The 16749-nt window shown below is 48.5% G+C and overlaps 1 protein-coding gene across 4 annotated transcripts in view; it reads right to left on the bottom strand.

Moving 5' to 3' along the window:
- GRB10 (growth factor receptor bound protein 10) overlaps positions 1-16749 on the bottom strand; it is a 179665-nt gene that overhangs the window by 10028 nt on the left and 152888 nt on the right. For all 4 annotated transcript variants that reach the window (XM_040260221.1, XM_040260222.1, XM_040260224.1 and 1 more), the window contains 4 exons: positions 7236-7313; positions 5518-5634; positions 4619-4685; positions 4326-4413 (listed from right to left, as the gene is read on the bottom strand). In XM_040260221.1, coding sequence (XP_040116155.1) covers positions 4326-4413; positions 4619-4685; positions 5518-5634; positions 7236-7313 — 350 coding nt within the window. The remainder of the gene's footprint in view (positions 1-4325; positions 4414-4618; positions 4686-5517; positions 5635-7235; positions 7314-16749) is intronic.

Raw genomic sequence — 16749 nt, 5'->3', positions numbered from 1 at the left:
GACCGCACACACCCAGGTCACGGAGAGGCAGCTTACAAACACCAACGTGTTTTGCTTATATTTGAAAAAGGAAACAATGGAAGGATAAAGAAACACTGCTGAAAATGTTTACCAACCGTGGAGTTAGGGAGGAGAGTCAAGTCACCAGGCAAAGTGCCTTCTTTCAGATTTTTGACTTTGGAATCAAGGCAATGTTTCAAATAGATGGAAGAGAAAAATCAGATCCATTTAACTAATAATCAAAAATGAGGAAGGAACTTGAAACATGGCAGTTTGGTGGTGGAACCACAGAGAAGAATTACCTTAAGGCTGGTATTTTAACATGATCCTGCCTGGAATGTTCCTTAACGACAAAAGGGCTATAAAGAAGTGTGAATTTAGTAATTTTACTGAAGTAATATTATGAATATTTTTATGATGTGATATGGGATACAGCTCACAAATACAGAGTGAGGTAAAGCAAGTAGCTAACAACATTAGCTTTTTCAGAGGAAGAAAAGAGAGATACAATAAAGTCTAAGATGTACAAATCCTATAGCTTTCCATTTGAACTGGGATATCAATGTGGACCTGTAATCTATTTTCCAGTTTAAAAAGCCTATGTCCTGGCTTTTTAAACTGAAAAAGAGAATTCCAGAAAAACACCTACTTCTGTTTCACTGACTTATGCTAAAGCCTTTGACATGTGGATCACAACAAACTGTGGAAAATTCTTCAAGAGATGGGAATGCCAGACCACCTTACCTACCTCCTGAGAAACCTGTATGCAGGTCAAGAAGCAACAGTTAGAACCAGACATGGAATAATGGACTGGTTCCAAACTGGGAAAGGAGGACGTCAAGGCTGTATACTGTCACCCTGCTTTTTTAACTTATATGCAGAGTACATCATGTAAAATACCACACTGGATGAAGCACAAGCTGGAATCAAGATTGCCGGGAGAAATATCAATAACCTCAGATACACAGATGACACCACCCTTGCGGCAGAAAGTGAAGAGGACCTAAAGAGCCTATTGATGAAAGTGAAAAAGGAGAGTAAAAAGTTGGCTTAAAACACAACATTCAAAAAAATAAGATCATGGCATCCAGTCTCATCACTTCATGGCAAATAGATGGGGAAACAGTGGACACGGTGGCTGACTTTTATTTTCCTGGGCTCCAAAATCACTGCAGATGGTGACTGCAGCCATGAAATTAAAAAAAACACTTGCTCCTTGGAAGAAAAGCTATGACCAACCTAGACAGCATACTAAAAAGCAGAGACATTACTTTGCTGATAAAGGTCCGGGTAGTCAAAGCTATAGATTTTCCAGTAGTCATGTATGGATGTGACCATAAAGAAGGCTGAGCTCCGAAGAATTGATGCTTTTGAACTGTGGTGTTGGAGAAGACTCTTGAGAGTCCCTTGGACTGCAAGGAGATCAAATCAGTCCATCCTAAAGGAAATCAATTCTGAACATTCATTGGAAGGACTGATGCTGAAACTCCAATACTTTGGCCACCTGATGCGAAGAGCTGACTCCTTAGAAAAGACCCTGATGCTGGGAAAGATTGAAGGCATGAGGAGAAGGGGACGACAGAGGGCGAGATGGTTGGATGGCATCAGCAATTCAATGGACATGAGTTTGAACAAGCTCCAGGAAATGGTGAGGGACAGGAAGGCCTAGTGTGCTGTGGTCCATGTGGTCACAAAGAGTCGGACACGACTGAGTGAACAAGAAAATCAATGTGAGCCTGTAATCTTTCTCAGTTTAAATAGCGTTATGTCCTAGCTTTGTCCATGGAAAAGACCTACCAGTTTGGTTTCTAGACACCATTTTCCATTCCCAAAAGTCAGGGCATCAAAGAGAACGTGTCACAGCTAGAAAACAAACCTTATTAGTTTTGAGTCAAAAGAACTCAGGGACCAACTAAAGAGAGGCACTCCCCACGAGCCCAAAAGAAAGCATCCAGAAAATCAAGAACATTAAGCTTGGGCTGAAAGAAGTCAAACGCGCAGCATCAAGCTCATCACCAGAGCTAAAATACAAAATACAGCACCTCATTTGTCAGCCTCGGAAGACGGCAGGATAACAAATGATGACCTTGGGAACTGACACTGCTCTGTGATGATATAGAGGGGTGGGGTGGGGATGGGAGGAATTCCAAGAGGGTAGGGATGTACGAATACAAACAGCTTATTCACATCACTGTACAGCAGAAACTAACACAATACTCTAAAGCAATTACATACTCCCCCAAAAGAAAAAGAGAAATTGACAAATAAAAGGGAAAAATCAAGCACTTAGGGCTTCCTTGGCGGTCCAGCAGCTGAAGGTCCGCCTTGCAAAGCAGGGGGCACTGATTCGTTCCCTGGTCTGGGAAGGTCCCACACGCTGCAGAGCAACCAAGCCCGTGCGCCACAACTGTTGAGCCTGTGCTCCAGAGCCCGGAGCCGCAGCTCCTGAGCCATGCGCCCTAGAGCCTGTGCTCCAACAAGAGAAGCCGCCACGAGGAGGAGCCTGCACACCACAACTGGAGAACAGCCCCTGCTCGCCATTAGAGAAAGCCCACCCCAGCAACAAAGAGCCCCACACACAGCCAAAATAAATAAATAGACATATTTTTTTTAAAAATCAAGCACTCAGTTACCTCTCCCAGAAATACAAATATGTGACAGGGGAAAGGGTTTCAAAGAAGGGACAATGAAGGAATACCAGAATTAGAAAACGATTCTGTAACCTCTAATAAAACAATGACCCTGGGAGCTGGGAGCTGGGCGGGGGTGGGGGTTGGGGGCTGGGCTGACAATACAGACCCCTGCCCAGCCCAGGATCGGCAAACAGAACAACTGGGGCGAGGAGTGCAGACACACAGCGACCGCAGCTCTGCCCACACTGCACAGGAAGCCAGGGAGACAGAGGAACACAAAGAAACCACAAGCACACAATTAGCCAAGGACCTCCTTCTTCAACAATGGGAAGACATGGAAAAAAGAGGAAAGAAAACGCAGCGGGGGGAGACCTATTCTACTTAGGGACACTTGGAAATACAGCAACCAGATGTCATAGATGGCTTCCCATTTAGACCAAGTCCGTTAAAGGGCTTTGTGCAGGACCACAGCGGCACTTCTGAGGACATAAGAAATTCCTGTTTATCTCAAGTGCAATGATGATATTGTGGCTGTGTCGAAAGACACAGAGACACTCGCTGCAACAGTTACTGGTAGAAATTCTGAGAGTCTGGGATTTTCTTTAAAAGACTCCAGAAGAAGAATGAAGAAGGAAGAAAAGTCGGAAAAGTTGGAAGAAGAAGGAGAAAAAATACTGATAAAAACGTACAAGGGGAAGAGACAGGCTCAGGTGAGGAAGTTCTGAAGCTGTGCAAGAGGCGGACGTGGTTTGTTACACTCTCAGGTGAATTCTCAGACGTTCATAAGAAAACATTTTAAAGATGAAGTATTTAAACAACAAAAGGAGTGTTTTGAGTTGAGCAGCTTCTAAGAATCTGTTTTTTGAGTAGACCCAGTGAGAAGCAGCTCTGACAAGGATGGACCAAAGCATCCAACCAGCTCCTCAGGGCCTCTTTTCTGGGGCCTGGAGACAGAATTCCGGCTGAGCTTTGCAGGGACCACTCCTCTGGGCCCTCACACAGCTGTAGCCCCACTCTAGGCAGATCCCTAGCATTCCCATGATGCTGAGCCTGGCCATGTGGCTTGCCTTGTCCAAGCAGGTGTCAGCTTAAGAAGTGCTTGTGCACTGGGGTTTGACCTCTTACCCCCAGGGGTCCCATGATGGCTGTGAAGTGCATGGACCCAGGCAGGCTAGCATGCCAGAGGCCTGCACCCAGCTGCCTCATCACCCATCCACAGCAGCACTGGCCACTGGACGCATAAGTGCAGCCATCCTGGCCCCAGCTCTTCAAGCCCCAGTGTGACTGGCCACCCAACCTGCACCCACAGGGATACAGCTTCGCTGCTTTAAGCCACTGAGGTTTGGGGTGGTTGGGGCAAAAGTCAAAGATATAATGCATAAAGTAAAAGGTGTAGGTAAAAAGCCACTTTTCCATTTGCCTACTGCCGTATTAATTAGAGTGTGCTCTTTGGCTGTTCCAACTGCATCAAATAGGTGGAGGAGGATTATGGGGCCTGGACTGCCATTCTGTCCACTTCCTAGCCGTGCAAATCCTGCACCACCTTCATACTCCTGAGCACATTGTTCCAACTTAAAACGAGGTTGTTGCACCACCCTCGCCCCCTCTGTCCCGCCCACCCCCCGCCCCCCACCCCCACCCACACGGCAAGATGCTCTGAGGAGCTGAGCCCAGCAGACTCGCGTCCCTTACCCATCCACGAGCCCTTGCTGTTTAATGATCCGGTGCGACTCCTCCCTGGAGATCCTGCCGTGAAACCAGTGCTGCGTCCTGTGTATCACTGCGGGGACCAGAGAAGGAGGGTAGGCCGGGCTCCCTGCAGGGCAGCTGCCTTGCTAAGCATGCTCGGGCCACACGGGGCCCCGACTCCTGCGGTCCCAGCTTGCGTGCGCTGCACCCCAGGCCCGCCGTGAGGCTTGGGGAGGGCTGGGAGCGCTTTTACGTTATTTATGTACAACAATATCAAGCCAACATGCCGTGTTTACCTGTACTGAGGGCGGAAGGGTGGAGGGGGCTTTGGCTACCTAGGATATTCATCCGCGTGCTTCGTTTCTGCAAAAGAAATCCCTGAGTCAGCGCCAAGCGAGCTGCGAACACAACCACCGCGCCACCTGGGACACACCTGGGCAGGAAGCTGGCTGGGTGAAAGGCCCTTGATGGCGGGATGACAGCCGCCCAGTCCCATGTGGTCACAAGGACCCCTCCCGTGTGAGCAGGAGGGCAGACAGCTTATGGGTCGCAGTTGTTAAAAGCGAAACCAGAAGCGTCCCACCCCGGCATATTGCTAAGGATCCCAGTAGTGAAGCCAGGCTGCGTCTGTCACACAGAAGGCACGCAGTACAGTTCCCGACACACCTTGGGAGAAAACCATGAGCTCCCACAGGGGACTCAGGCCTGTGGCTGTGGGCACATTCTCCTTTTCCCAACACTGTGAAGCTGAAGCATGGGGAGGCTTTCTGAGCCAGAGTTGCCTTAAAAGCTCAGCAGAGCTTGGAAGTTGGGCAAAATTCTTCCATCTGGAGATTAGGAACTTGAGTCTCAGAGTAGAGAGACTGTTCAAGGCTGGGAGGTTGGTTGGCGGTTGAGCCACGATGGGAATGCCTGGCCCAGCACTCTCCCCAGAGGCCCTGAGGACACAGCAGCAGGGACAGGGCTGTGGGCCACGGGGCCTCAGGGCTCTGCTCCTGCCCCTCCTTCCATGGGAGCCCAGGGACGGCCCGTGGGTGTGGCCAGGTGCCGGGGGCATGGAGGAGCCCAGGCAAGCCACAGCCTCCTGCAGGCGAGAACTCACAGCCACCCCTCCTCCCTCGCACTGCATCCCTGCAGCCAGCACAGAGCCATTTCTCTGGGGCAGACCAGGGGTGGGACAGGGCCACAGTCTTACCCTCCAGGCGTGGCCTTCTTCCAGGGCTGCGCTCTGGGCCTCAGCTGGATTCTCGATTACTCTTCCCGTTTGCCCAGAGAAATCCATTGCCACAAGGGAGTTCTCAGAGACGCTGCGCTGCAAAGGAGAGGCCGTGGATTCTTGAGACACATGGAAGCAAGTGGAGCAGCAGGTGGGAACCGCCGCGTGGGAGAGCTGTGCAGACCCAGGGAGGGGCAGCAAAGGACAGGCAAGGACCCCGCCGCCAAGGATCAGACAGAATACTGTGTCTGAAGGGCCCTTGGATGAAAAATGGCTTTGGTTTTTCTCAAGAAGAGGAAAGAAACCTTCCAATTCTCTGAAGATATTTGGAAGCTGCTGGTGAGGCCACTGGTGTCCACCCGTGTGGTAGTCCACAGGGTCTCTAATGTGAATTAAAACTCATCAAAGGAGAGCACAGTTCTTGAGGACCTAGCCTGCTGTGGTCCCCCTTTGCCTGGCAAAGTAATAAAGTCATTCTTTCTTTCTCCTCCATTACAAAAAAAAACCATAAAAGCTCATCCAAGAAATGGAAACATCAAAGGCAAGCCAGCCCTCACCAGCAGCCAAATCCCTTCTCAGGTAAGTTAGTTCACAGAAACACGGGCACCGCTTCTGTGGGTACTTTGACATCTCTGAGGAATGGACATCAAGAGATTATTAACTCATTATCAACTGGGGGATTTCTGCAGAAACTAACACCTGTGGTTGGTGATGATTTTTATTTTGGCTGGCCAAAACATTAATTCTGTTATTTCACTAACATTTTGCAGGTTATCACATTCAATAGTTACCCCTGTAAAGTTTTCTCCAGTACCAGGAGTTTAATTTTCTGCATCAGAATCAATCACTAAGGTTTTCTGTCTTTTTGTTGGTCTGATATTCACATTGTCTGAATCAGAACTATATTCTGAAGAACTATCGTCTTCTGAGACACTAACATATATATCACTCAGACACTCAGAGAAAATGTCTGCATAAAATTCACTGAAAATTTTTTCACTCAAAATTTCTCGATGCATCATTTTTGAAAATTTCACATTTATAATACACACAAGGTGCTACAAAAACCTAATGGAGCAAAACATGAGTGATAACAATAATCATAAACTGTATCCTGAACCTTTGATCAATTTTAAGATCTAACAACTTCACACAGTGATGTTAATTCGATCACTTTCTAAAAATGTATTGACACTCCTGGCCAATAAACATTTGGATAACAAAAGATGTTATATCTGGGGAGGATGAAGTGTTTTACACCTCTGGGACTTAAAGTCCATCCTGAGATCACAGGAAGACTCACTACAATCTCAGTTTTCACAAGGACTCAAGAATCATGGTCAACAGCACCATGGACCCACAGCTGAAATGGACAGAAGCGAAGGTGGTGAATGAAGGCAGCTCCTCAGTAGACGTGGGCGCTGCTGTCAACATTTCTGAACACTGGAATAGAGCTCTCAATGGGAGCCATTCACCAAAGCAACGCTGCAGGGAGATGTGGGAAAGGGGAGAGGGTAGAGAGGGATCTGCTCTCAGCAGTCACACTGCCGAGATGACAAAGCCCATCTCCTGGGAAATGCACGCTGGTAGGATATTCTGGCTCCTCCGGGCAGCCTCATCTGAGAAAAGATGCCCACAGCCCGTGCTGGTGCAGCAGCTGAAGAGGAATGTGGCTTCAGAGGTGCAGCTGGACTTACCACTGGAGTCGAGAAGGAGGACAGCATGGCTTTCCTCTGCTGTGGGATCCTGTAGTTCTGGTAAAGGAGCATCCCATACTGAAGAGGTAAGGAGGGCCAGAGTCAGTCACCAGGGCATCCAGAGCGCTAAAGCCCCACATGGGGCAAATCCTTGGCACTCAAGAGCCACATTCATATAGAATAATGGGTGACGACTGGGTGAACTTAAAAATAAACACTCAACAGAGCCCTGTCTCTGGGGCCTGCCACCACCAACACTCCACAGTCAGTTACCACTATCTGTCTGGGGGTGCTGGATGGGCAGGAAGTGGTCAAAGAAGTAACAACATAATAATGACTAGCAAGAACAATTAGCCTTACTAAATGTTGCTATGGGCAAAGCTCTGAGTGCTTTATGCTGCTCTTTTATTTAATCCTCTCCATTTTATGAAATATGTACTTTATCCTCATTTCACAAACAACAAAACACAAACAAGTGAAGCAAATTGCTCAAGCTCATGGTAAAGTAAGGATTCAGGTTCTAAATCCACAATCCTGCTTCCAAACCAATGTTCTTCTTAACTGCCAGCCTCCCTGCCCAACCAGCAGTTTCAGCTTTATTTCCTCGGTCAAAAAGCACTGAGCGTCCTGCAAAGCCTCCTACACTCCTGACGTTTCACCCTGCACTCCTCAGTTACACCTTCAAACCACACAGAAAAGAGAAAAGGAAGAGGAAAGAGGAATCCAGCGGGCTGCATTTTCCTCTTCACTGTTCTTCACGGATGTGAGCTCATTTCCAGCTCAAGGACCAGCAGTAAGTACTCACTTCTGAAGCTAACATATTTGCAACATGATGAAAAGGTCTACCGTAGATACAGTCACAACCCAGTGAGACAGGAAGAGAGAGAACAGATCAAAACAAATGTTTGAGATGTGGTTCAGTCACTAAGTCATGTCCAACTTAGTGACTCCCAGGCTCCCGTCCTCCACTATCTCCTGGAGTTCGTGCAAATTCATGTCCATTGAGTTGGTGATGCAATATAACCATTGCATCTTCTGCCACCCCCTTCTCCTTTTGCCTTCAATCTTTCCCAGCATCATGGTCTTTTCTAATGAGTTGATTCTTTGCATTAGGTGGCCAAAGAATTGGAGCTTCAGCACCAGTCCTTCCAATGAATATTCAGGGTTGATTTCTTTTAGGATTACCTTGTTTGATGTCCTTGGATCACAGTCTTGTGGAGAAGGGGCCTGTGTAACTCAGGGAAGCTAAGAACCACGCTGTGCAGGGCTACCCAAGATAGATGGATCATAATGAAGAGTTCTAACAAAACATAGCCCACCAGAGGAGGGAATGGCAAACCACATCAGTATTCTTGTCTCATGAACTCCATGAACAGTATGAAAAGGCAGTATGTTTGTGATGATGGCCAAGAATTTTCCAAACAAATAAAAATACACCAAGCTACAGAATCTAGGTGCAGGATAAGAGCAAAACAAAAGGAACAAATAAACAAAACCAGCCAGGAACATCCTGCAAAACGGAAACAAACAAAAAAATAATAAATAAAAAAGAAATTAAAAAACAGAAACAGAGAAAACATAAAAGCAACCAGAGAAAGACTTGTTATTTTCAAAGAAGCGATGAGAAGAAGGACAGCTAACTTTTTAACCTGCATGATGAGAGTTAGAAGACAATGGGATGGGAGAAGCACAGGATAAAATAACCCCTAATCTAGGACTTGATCAACTGTGAAAAGTTCCCTCAATAATGAAAGCAAAGTCAAAATAAACATGGAGAGATTCTGTTGTCAGCAGGCTCATATTCAAATGGCTGCTGAGTAGAGTTCTGGTCCCAGAGAGAAGAATGTGGATTCGGGAAAAACGAAATGCAATCTCTATGGCCACATCTGACTAGTATCCAAAAGGGTAGCACAGGCCCTGATGGGGGAAGGTGACCAAAACCTCAGCATACAGTGTCATTCCTGGTTCTGTTAGTTTACACAGAGCTTTAATGGTTCTCAAAGTTTAAAGGAACTCTTTTTTTTTTTTTTAATGGGAGTTCAATTTCTCCCTCTGGGTTTTCCAGTTAATTTTAAGGGTTTTCTGTTTTGCCAAGAATGTCCATTTCATCTTGATTTAAAAGTACAACATAGGGAGACATGCAAAGTCTGCCCTAACTGTTCCCATTTTCAAAATGACTGGGCTTTACACTCCTTCCTTCCTTTCTACTCTCCATGTACTTTAATTCCCCTGTTTCTATCTGTTCATGTAGAAAAGACATCTGTATTTATAGTTCACACAGGTGTGAACTGGGGGCTGCTCACACGCCACGCAGTGCAGTAGGTGGGCAAGAGGCAGGAAGGGATGGGGCAGGCAGGCTTTCAAACTGTTTCAGGGTGGAAATGCACTTCAGAGATGCTATGAGTGGTGGCTGTTTCTAAACAAAAACTGAAATGAGAGAATGGGGAAATGGGCTCTGCTACATAAAAATAAAATTTGGGAACCACTGGACTTGAGAGACCCTCTTGTAGGAAAGAAGGTAAAAGGGAAGGTCTACATCAGGGACTTTCATTATTTTAGGTTTCACGAAGTAATCAGATTTTTTTGGGAAAAAAAAAAAAAAACTCTGTGACTGTCTTAAGCCCTAGCAACTAATTTTCCAAATAAGACAACATTTGCACACACCAAAATTAATTGCTGACCTACCACCATATCAACAATATTTTATAAAACACAGTTGATATAATAGTAGATCAGACAATCAGAGTTTTAGAAAGTTTAAATTAGCTAAGTTTACACACTCTCAGATTAAAGAATAAAGCCATTACTGTGAACACAGCTATTACTATTAACAGCTTTGTGGAAAGCTGACTGCACTGTCCCCATTTGCTTCGTTTTGCTGTGCCCTAGGGAAGTTGTTGTTGTTTAGTCACTAAGTTGTGTCCAATTCTGAGACCCCATGAACTATAGCCTACCAGGTTCCTCTCTCCATGTGGTTCTCCAGGCAAGAATGCTGGAGTAGGTTGTCATTTCCTGTCCAGGGGATATTCCTGGACCAAGGATCAAACCTGTGTCTCCTGCACTGGCAGGAAGGTTCTTTACCGCTGAGCCACCAAGGAAGCCTGGCCCTAGAGAAGATGTTTCGCCAAATTCTCAGCAGTCAGAGGACTGGCTTTCGGGAACCTCAGGTCTGAACGTCTGGGATCCAAAGAGGCAGTGAGCTTGGCTGCGTGCTGGCAGGTGGCACCACCAGATGGGAGGCCGGAACACACCTGAGCCATTCTCCAAGTCCCACCTGGGCTTCCCAAGAAAGTCCCCTGGGGACATGGAGTCTTGGCCAGCCACGCTTCCAGCCCTCTCTCCTCACTGTACTGTGAGGGCTGAATTTTCCCCCAGGTTCTCATGATGACCAAATGGGGTGACATGAAGCTCCAAGCAGGGGCGTGGCATACGGTGAGCTTGCAGCAAACCACCGGTGCCGTCAGCAGAGTTGGGACACTGTGCCTCTGCCCGACACAACTCCTCAGTCTCTGCACTTGTGTGCTTCCAAGTGCTGTGAGCAACCGCTGCTCCAGAGGCCTGTGCCAGGTAGGAGGCTCCCTGGCTGCCTTTGTGCCCAACATCCACTTTAACTGCCTTTCCCATGTTAAGTAATTCATTACAGAATTCTGTGGGGTTTTTTGTTTTGTTTTGCTGTTGTTGTTTTAAAGCTTCTTTAAGAACCCCAAACTTAAAAAAAAAAAATTATATGTATTTTTTAGCCCTGCTTGGGTGGCTTACAGGATCTTAGTCTCCCACTAGGAATTGAACCTGGGCCCTGGCAGTGAAAGTGCTGAGTCCTAATCACTGGACCACCAGGGAATTCCCTAGAGTAGGGGCCCCCAACCCTTGGGTCACAAACGTGCTGATTCACGGCCTGCTCGGATCTGGGCTGCACGGCAGCAGGTGAGCGAGTGAAGCTTCATCTGTACTTACAGCCAGTCCCCGTCACTTGCACTACTGCCTGAGCTCAGGAAAACAAGCTCAGGGCTACCACTGATTCTGCACTGTGGTAAGCTGCAGAATGATTTGATCGTATATTATAATGTAATAGTAACCGAAGTAAAGTGCACAATAAATGCAATGTGCTTGAATCATCTGGAAACCGCCCCACCCTGCCTCAGTCCATGGAAAAATTATCTTCCAGAAAACTGGTCCCTGGTGCCAAAAAGCGTGCGGGACCACTGCCCTACAGAATCTTGTGTTGATGAAGCAAGAGCTCCTTCTTGGGGAAGAGTTGTAATAGCTTAAGAAGCTTCTAGAAGGTGGAGGGTCACAGGAAGCATATGGTAGGTAACTAACACAGTTTTCACACTCCCTGCACAGCCCCTGGAGTCTATGAAATCACTTAGGAAACAATGAAGTAGGAAGGCACAGGAGCAAAAGCAGATACTAGCCAGTTTCCTCCCCAGGAGGTTTGAGCTATATATATATAGGTACACATATATATTTTAAAGGAAGTGTAAGTGCGTTGGTACTTAAGAGAAACAGGAAGGTCCCAAGTTAACTCAAAGGAAGGCTTTCCTCTCCAAAACACCCTGGGATTTTTATAGCATCCAAGTTGCTGTTGCAACATCACCAAAAGCCAGACAGGTATTTGGGTCGGTTTCCACTTTCATTCAGTGCACATTTTCTGAGCATCTCTTATGTTCCGAGTACTAGGTCGTCCAGCTTTGAGGATCTGGGGGGAGCCAGGCAGGATGGCGCCTGGACACGACAGCAGAAGCCAGGAGAAGTGAAGGGAGCCTCGAGCCTCTCCGGGTCAGGTCCCTGCAGCCTGAGGACAGGCCTCCCCGTGAAGAAGACAAGACTGGCCTGACCACTGACTGAACCACTGCTCACGGTCCAAGAAGCTGGTGACGCCGCAGGGCCAGGGGAACAGGAGGCGTTTGAGAAGGTTCCCCAGCACTTTGGAAGGGTGCCGGTCTCCAGGGCACAACACATCCTGTTCTCCAGGCAATGTGGGGGTGCAGGGTGAGGTCATTAAGGAGGACCTTGTCTTCCAGTTATGCTTCTCCCCACTGAGCAAGATGAACGGAGCTGAGGGCAGGCAGGGAGGAGACCTGGATGTCTGTAAGGGTTCCCTCACCCCAGAGGCTGATGCTGTCTGCTCTGTAGAGGCAGGAGCCCCAGGGTGTGGCCAGCCCAGATGGGAGGATATGACTCCACTGCTGTTCACTTGAGAAAGGCTCCGGCCACCACTGCCTTGCTGCAGTGACCTGGGCCAGGCCCTGCCTCCCTGCAGGATGGCGCTGTGGGATGTGGAGTCAGTGGTTCCCTCGGGGCAATGTGACTGGGACAGCAGGCTCACGTCTGGAATGGATGGATCTGTTTCCTGGAGACTCTCAGGGAGGCAGTGAGAGTGCCGGTCAGGGATGGAGTTCTGGGCCAGCACGGGGGGGGTCCTGCTGCTGGCTCAGCCCCATGCCAGCAGCCGTGTGTGGTTAAGTCATGGGCTTCAAGTCCATCACCGGTGCTCTGAGGATGGTTGTACGTGTGTGCACAGAGCTGCTGTGAGCAGTGAGGTCACAGGTGTGAGGTGATGTGTGGCCCACAGTGGAGGCTCCGGAACGTTCACACTGTGCCAGCACACACAGAACATGAGTCGTTGGCACTAATAACAGCCAGGTGTCACGGCCGCTGCGAGCTCGGCCGCTCCCTCCCTGCGCCTGGTTATGACAGCACGGAGACGCCCACCCTGCTCACGTGAGAGGCCGGGTCAGAAGTAGGGCCACATCACTGCCTGTTACCCATGGAACAGGACGCCTCAGTATCCCTTCCTAATGCATCTCCTTCTTGCTTTCTCCGAAAGAGGTTATATTTTTGCAGAGAAAAAAGTTAATGAAATCACACAAACACGAAACCTTGACGGTCTCCCTGCACATCTGCCCTGCCTGCTCTACAGCCTCCAGGTCCCGTGAGCGGCCTCCACATTCACCTGCCGCCTCATGTTTACACACCAGCAAATGTGAACACGCACCTCCACCCCTCACCCCACAAGTGCAGTGATCTCTCTAAACACCCTTCTGCACTGTGCTGTTGAATTGTTAATAGTACATCCTGGAACATTCCCCACTGCAGAACCCTGTGAGGAGCCTGTTCCTTCTCCAGCCACAAGGGGGCTCTCTGCTTGAAAATCCCTTAACTCAGGGAACCAGCTCCCTATTGAGGGACACTTGGCTTTAACACCAGCTTGTCAGGACGGAAATGGTATGGGCCTAACAGAAGCAGAAGATATTAAGAAGAGGTGGCAAGAATACACAGAAGAACTGTACAAAAAAGATCTTGATGACCCAGATAATCACAATGGTGTGATCACTCATCTAGAGCCAGACATCCTGGAATGTGAAGTCAAGTGGGCCTTAGAAAGCATCACTACAAACAAAACTAGTGGAGGTGATGGAATTCCAGTTGAGCTATTTCAAATCCTAAAAGATGATGCTGTGAAAGTGCTGCACCCAATATGCCAGCAAATTTGGAAAACTCAGCAGTGCCCACAGGACTGGAAAAAGTCAGTTTTCATTCCAATCCCAAAGAAAGGAAATGCCAAAGAATGCTCAAACTACCGCACAACTACACTCATCTCACACGCTAGCAAAGTAATGCTCAAAATTCTCCAAGCCAGGCTTCAGCAATACATGAACTGTGAACTTCCAGATGTTCAAGCTGGATTTAGAAAAGGCAGAGGAACAGAGGTCCAATTGCCAACATCCTCTGGATCATCAAAAAAGCAAGAGAGTTCCAGAAAAACACTACTTCTGCTTTATTGACTATGCCAACGTCTTTGACTGTGTGGATCACAACAAACTGTAGAAAATTCTGAGAGATGGGAATACCAACCAGACCACCTGATCTGCCTCTTGAGAAACCTGTATGCAGGTCAAGAAGCAACAGTTAGAACTTGACATGGAACAACAGACTGGTTCCAAATACGAAAAGGAGTATGTCAAGGCTGTATACTGTCACCCTGCTTATTTAACTTATATGCAGAGTACATCACGAGAAACGCTGGGCTGGATGAAGCAGAAGCTGGAATCAAGATTGCCGGGAGAAATATCAATAACCTCAGATATGCAGATGACACCACCCTTATGGCAGAAAGTGAAGAACTAAAGAGCCTTTTGATGAAAGTGAAAGAGGAGAGTGAAAAAGTTGGCTCATATCCCCCCAACACACCAACTGAGCACCAGTTTCCCCACGTGGCATCTGGTCCCATGACTTCATGGGAAATAGATGGGGAAACAGTGGAAACAGTGGCTAACTTTATTTTGGGGGGCTCTAGAATTACTGCAGATGGTGACTGCAGCCATGAAAATAAAAGATGCTTACTCCCTGAAAGGAAAGTTATGACCAACCTAGACAGCATATTAAAAAGCAGAGACATTACTTTGTCAACAAAGGTCCGTCTAGTCAAGGCTATGGTTTTTCCAATGGTCATGTATAGATGTGAGAGTTGGACTATAAAGAAAGCTGAGCGCCGAAGAATCAATGCTTCTGAACTGTGGTGCTGGAGAAGACTCTTGAGAGTCCCTTTGACTGCAAGGAGATCCAACCAGTCCATCCTAAAGGAGATCAGTCCTGGGGTTCATAGGAAGCACTGATGCTGAAGCTGAAACTCCAATACTTTGGCCACCTGATGTGAAGAGCTGACTCATTAGAAAAGACCCTGATGCTGGGAAAGATTGAGGGCAGGAGGAGAAGGAGATGACGGAGGATGAGATTGTTGGCAGGGATCATTGACTCAATGGACATGAGTTTGAGTAACTCTGGGAGTTGTGATGGACAGGGAGGCCTGGCGTGCTGCTGTCCATGGGGTCACAAAAAGTTGGACACGACCGAGCGACTGAACTGACTGTCAGGGATCAGGGGGCTTCCCAGGTGGCATGAGTGGTAAAGAACGTGCCTGCCAATGCAGGAGACCTAAGAGACAGGGGTTCAATCCCTGGGTTGGGAAGATCCCCTGGAGGAGGAAATGTCAACCCACTCCAGTACTCTTGCCTGGAGAATCCCATGGACAGAGAAGCTTGGTGGGCTACTGTCCATAGGGTTCCGAAGACACGACCGAGCACAGCACAGAGTCAGGGAGCAGCCTGTGACATAAGACGTCTTACACCAACACAGCACCTCCTCTTCTATTACAGAACAGTAACATTTCTATCTTAACTGCTCTCTGTTTCATCAGTGACAAAAAATAAAACAAAGTAAGGTTCTGGGACAGAAGGACACTGGCTGCCTCTCCCGGAAGCCTGCAGCGCCTCGCAGGAGTCTCAGAGCTCAGCCTCCCCCGTCTGTCTCCAAGGGACGTCACCCAGAGTCTCACAGTAGCTGGAAGCCTCAGGGACGGCTAGGGACTTCTGCAAGAGACTGTGGTTGCACGTGGTGGCCGCAGCTAAGCAAACACAGGTCCCTTCCAGCCCTCAACTTGGGCTGAGTCTGTTTTATCAGCTAACCTATAACTCACAAGGACTTTCTAGACTAAGGAATTTCCAGCACGTGGTGTGTGTGTGCAGAGGAACACTCTGTGCCATATTACACGGCGGTGCACCGCCCTGCGCTTCTACAGGGCATGTGAGGTCACCTGGGCCGTTTCTGTGAAATCGCTGTGGGGTGCGATCCCACGAGATGGCCTGAGCAAGACATTTCCTTTAGAATGATTGTCAGGGGACACTGTTTCCCTTGAGGCCCTGTGAGGGGCCAGACGGTCCGCCATGTCTCTGCAAGGCCCTGGCTCTCTGGGAATTCCCGAGTGCGATGCTGCAACAGGGAAACCATTCAGCTCCTGATGACCTATGTGCGCCCACCCCACTCCCATCTTCTGACTCCTTGGTCCCGACCTTTCGCTCCCCCTTTCTCTAAGGCAGTGGTTCTCAACCCTCCCCACACCCAGGGGACACCTGGGGCCGTCTCAGCTGCTGGGGTGCTGCTGGCACCTCATGGGAGACATGAGGGCCGGCTGCTAGATGTGCTGCAAAGCACAGCACAGCCTGCGCCCGCCCTAAGTGCCACCAGCATCAGGTCAGGAACTGGCTCCGGCTCTGCTGACGTAATAGCTCTGTGGGAGCTTCTGGCACTGAAACCACGTGCGAGGACCCTCGACTCCCAGACCCCAGTTATGGGGCGTGGAGGGTGAAAGGCATCACCAGTGGAGAGGTGTGCACTGTCATATGCTGTGACCTCGGGGTCTCACTCAGTGACCAGTGACATGCGCGCATACATGCATGCACACACACACACACACACACACAGAGACACACAGTGATCACTGACACGCACGCGCATGCGCACACACGCACACACATACACAGTGACCGGGAATGATACACACACACACACACACACACACACACAGTGACCACTGACACACACACACACAGTGACCACCAAGATGCATGCACACACACACATACACACACACAGTGACTGCTGACACACACACACACAGTGACCACCAAGATGCACGCACACACATACATGCGCACACACACACACACACACA

Source organism: Oryx dammah, unplaced genomic scaffold (assembly GCF_014754425.2).
Source record: "Oryx dammah isolate SB20612 unplaced genomic scaffold, SCBI_Odam_1.1 HiC_scaffold_18, whole genome shotgun sequence".
Classification (NCBI taxonomy): domain Eukaryota; kingdom Metazoa; phylum Chordata; class Mammalia; order Artiodactyla; family Bovidae; genus Oryx; species Oryx dammah.
The sequence above is the reverse complement of the archived record's forward strand: the minus strand, read 5'-3'. Positions and strand labels throughout refer to the sequence as shown.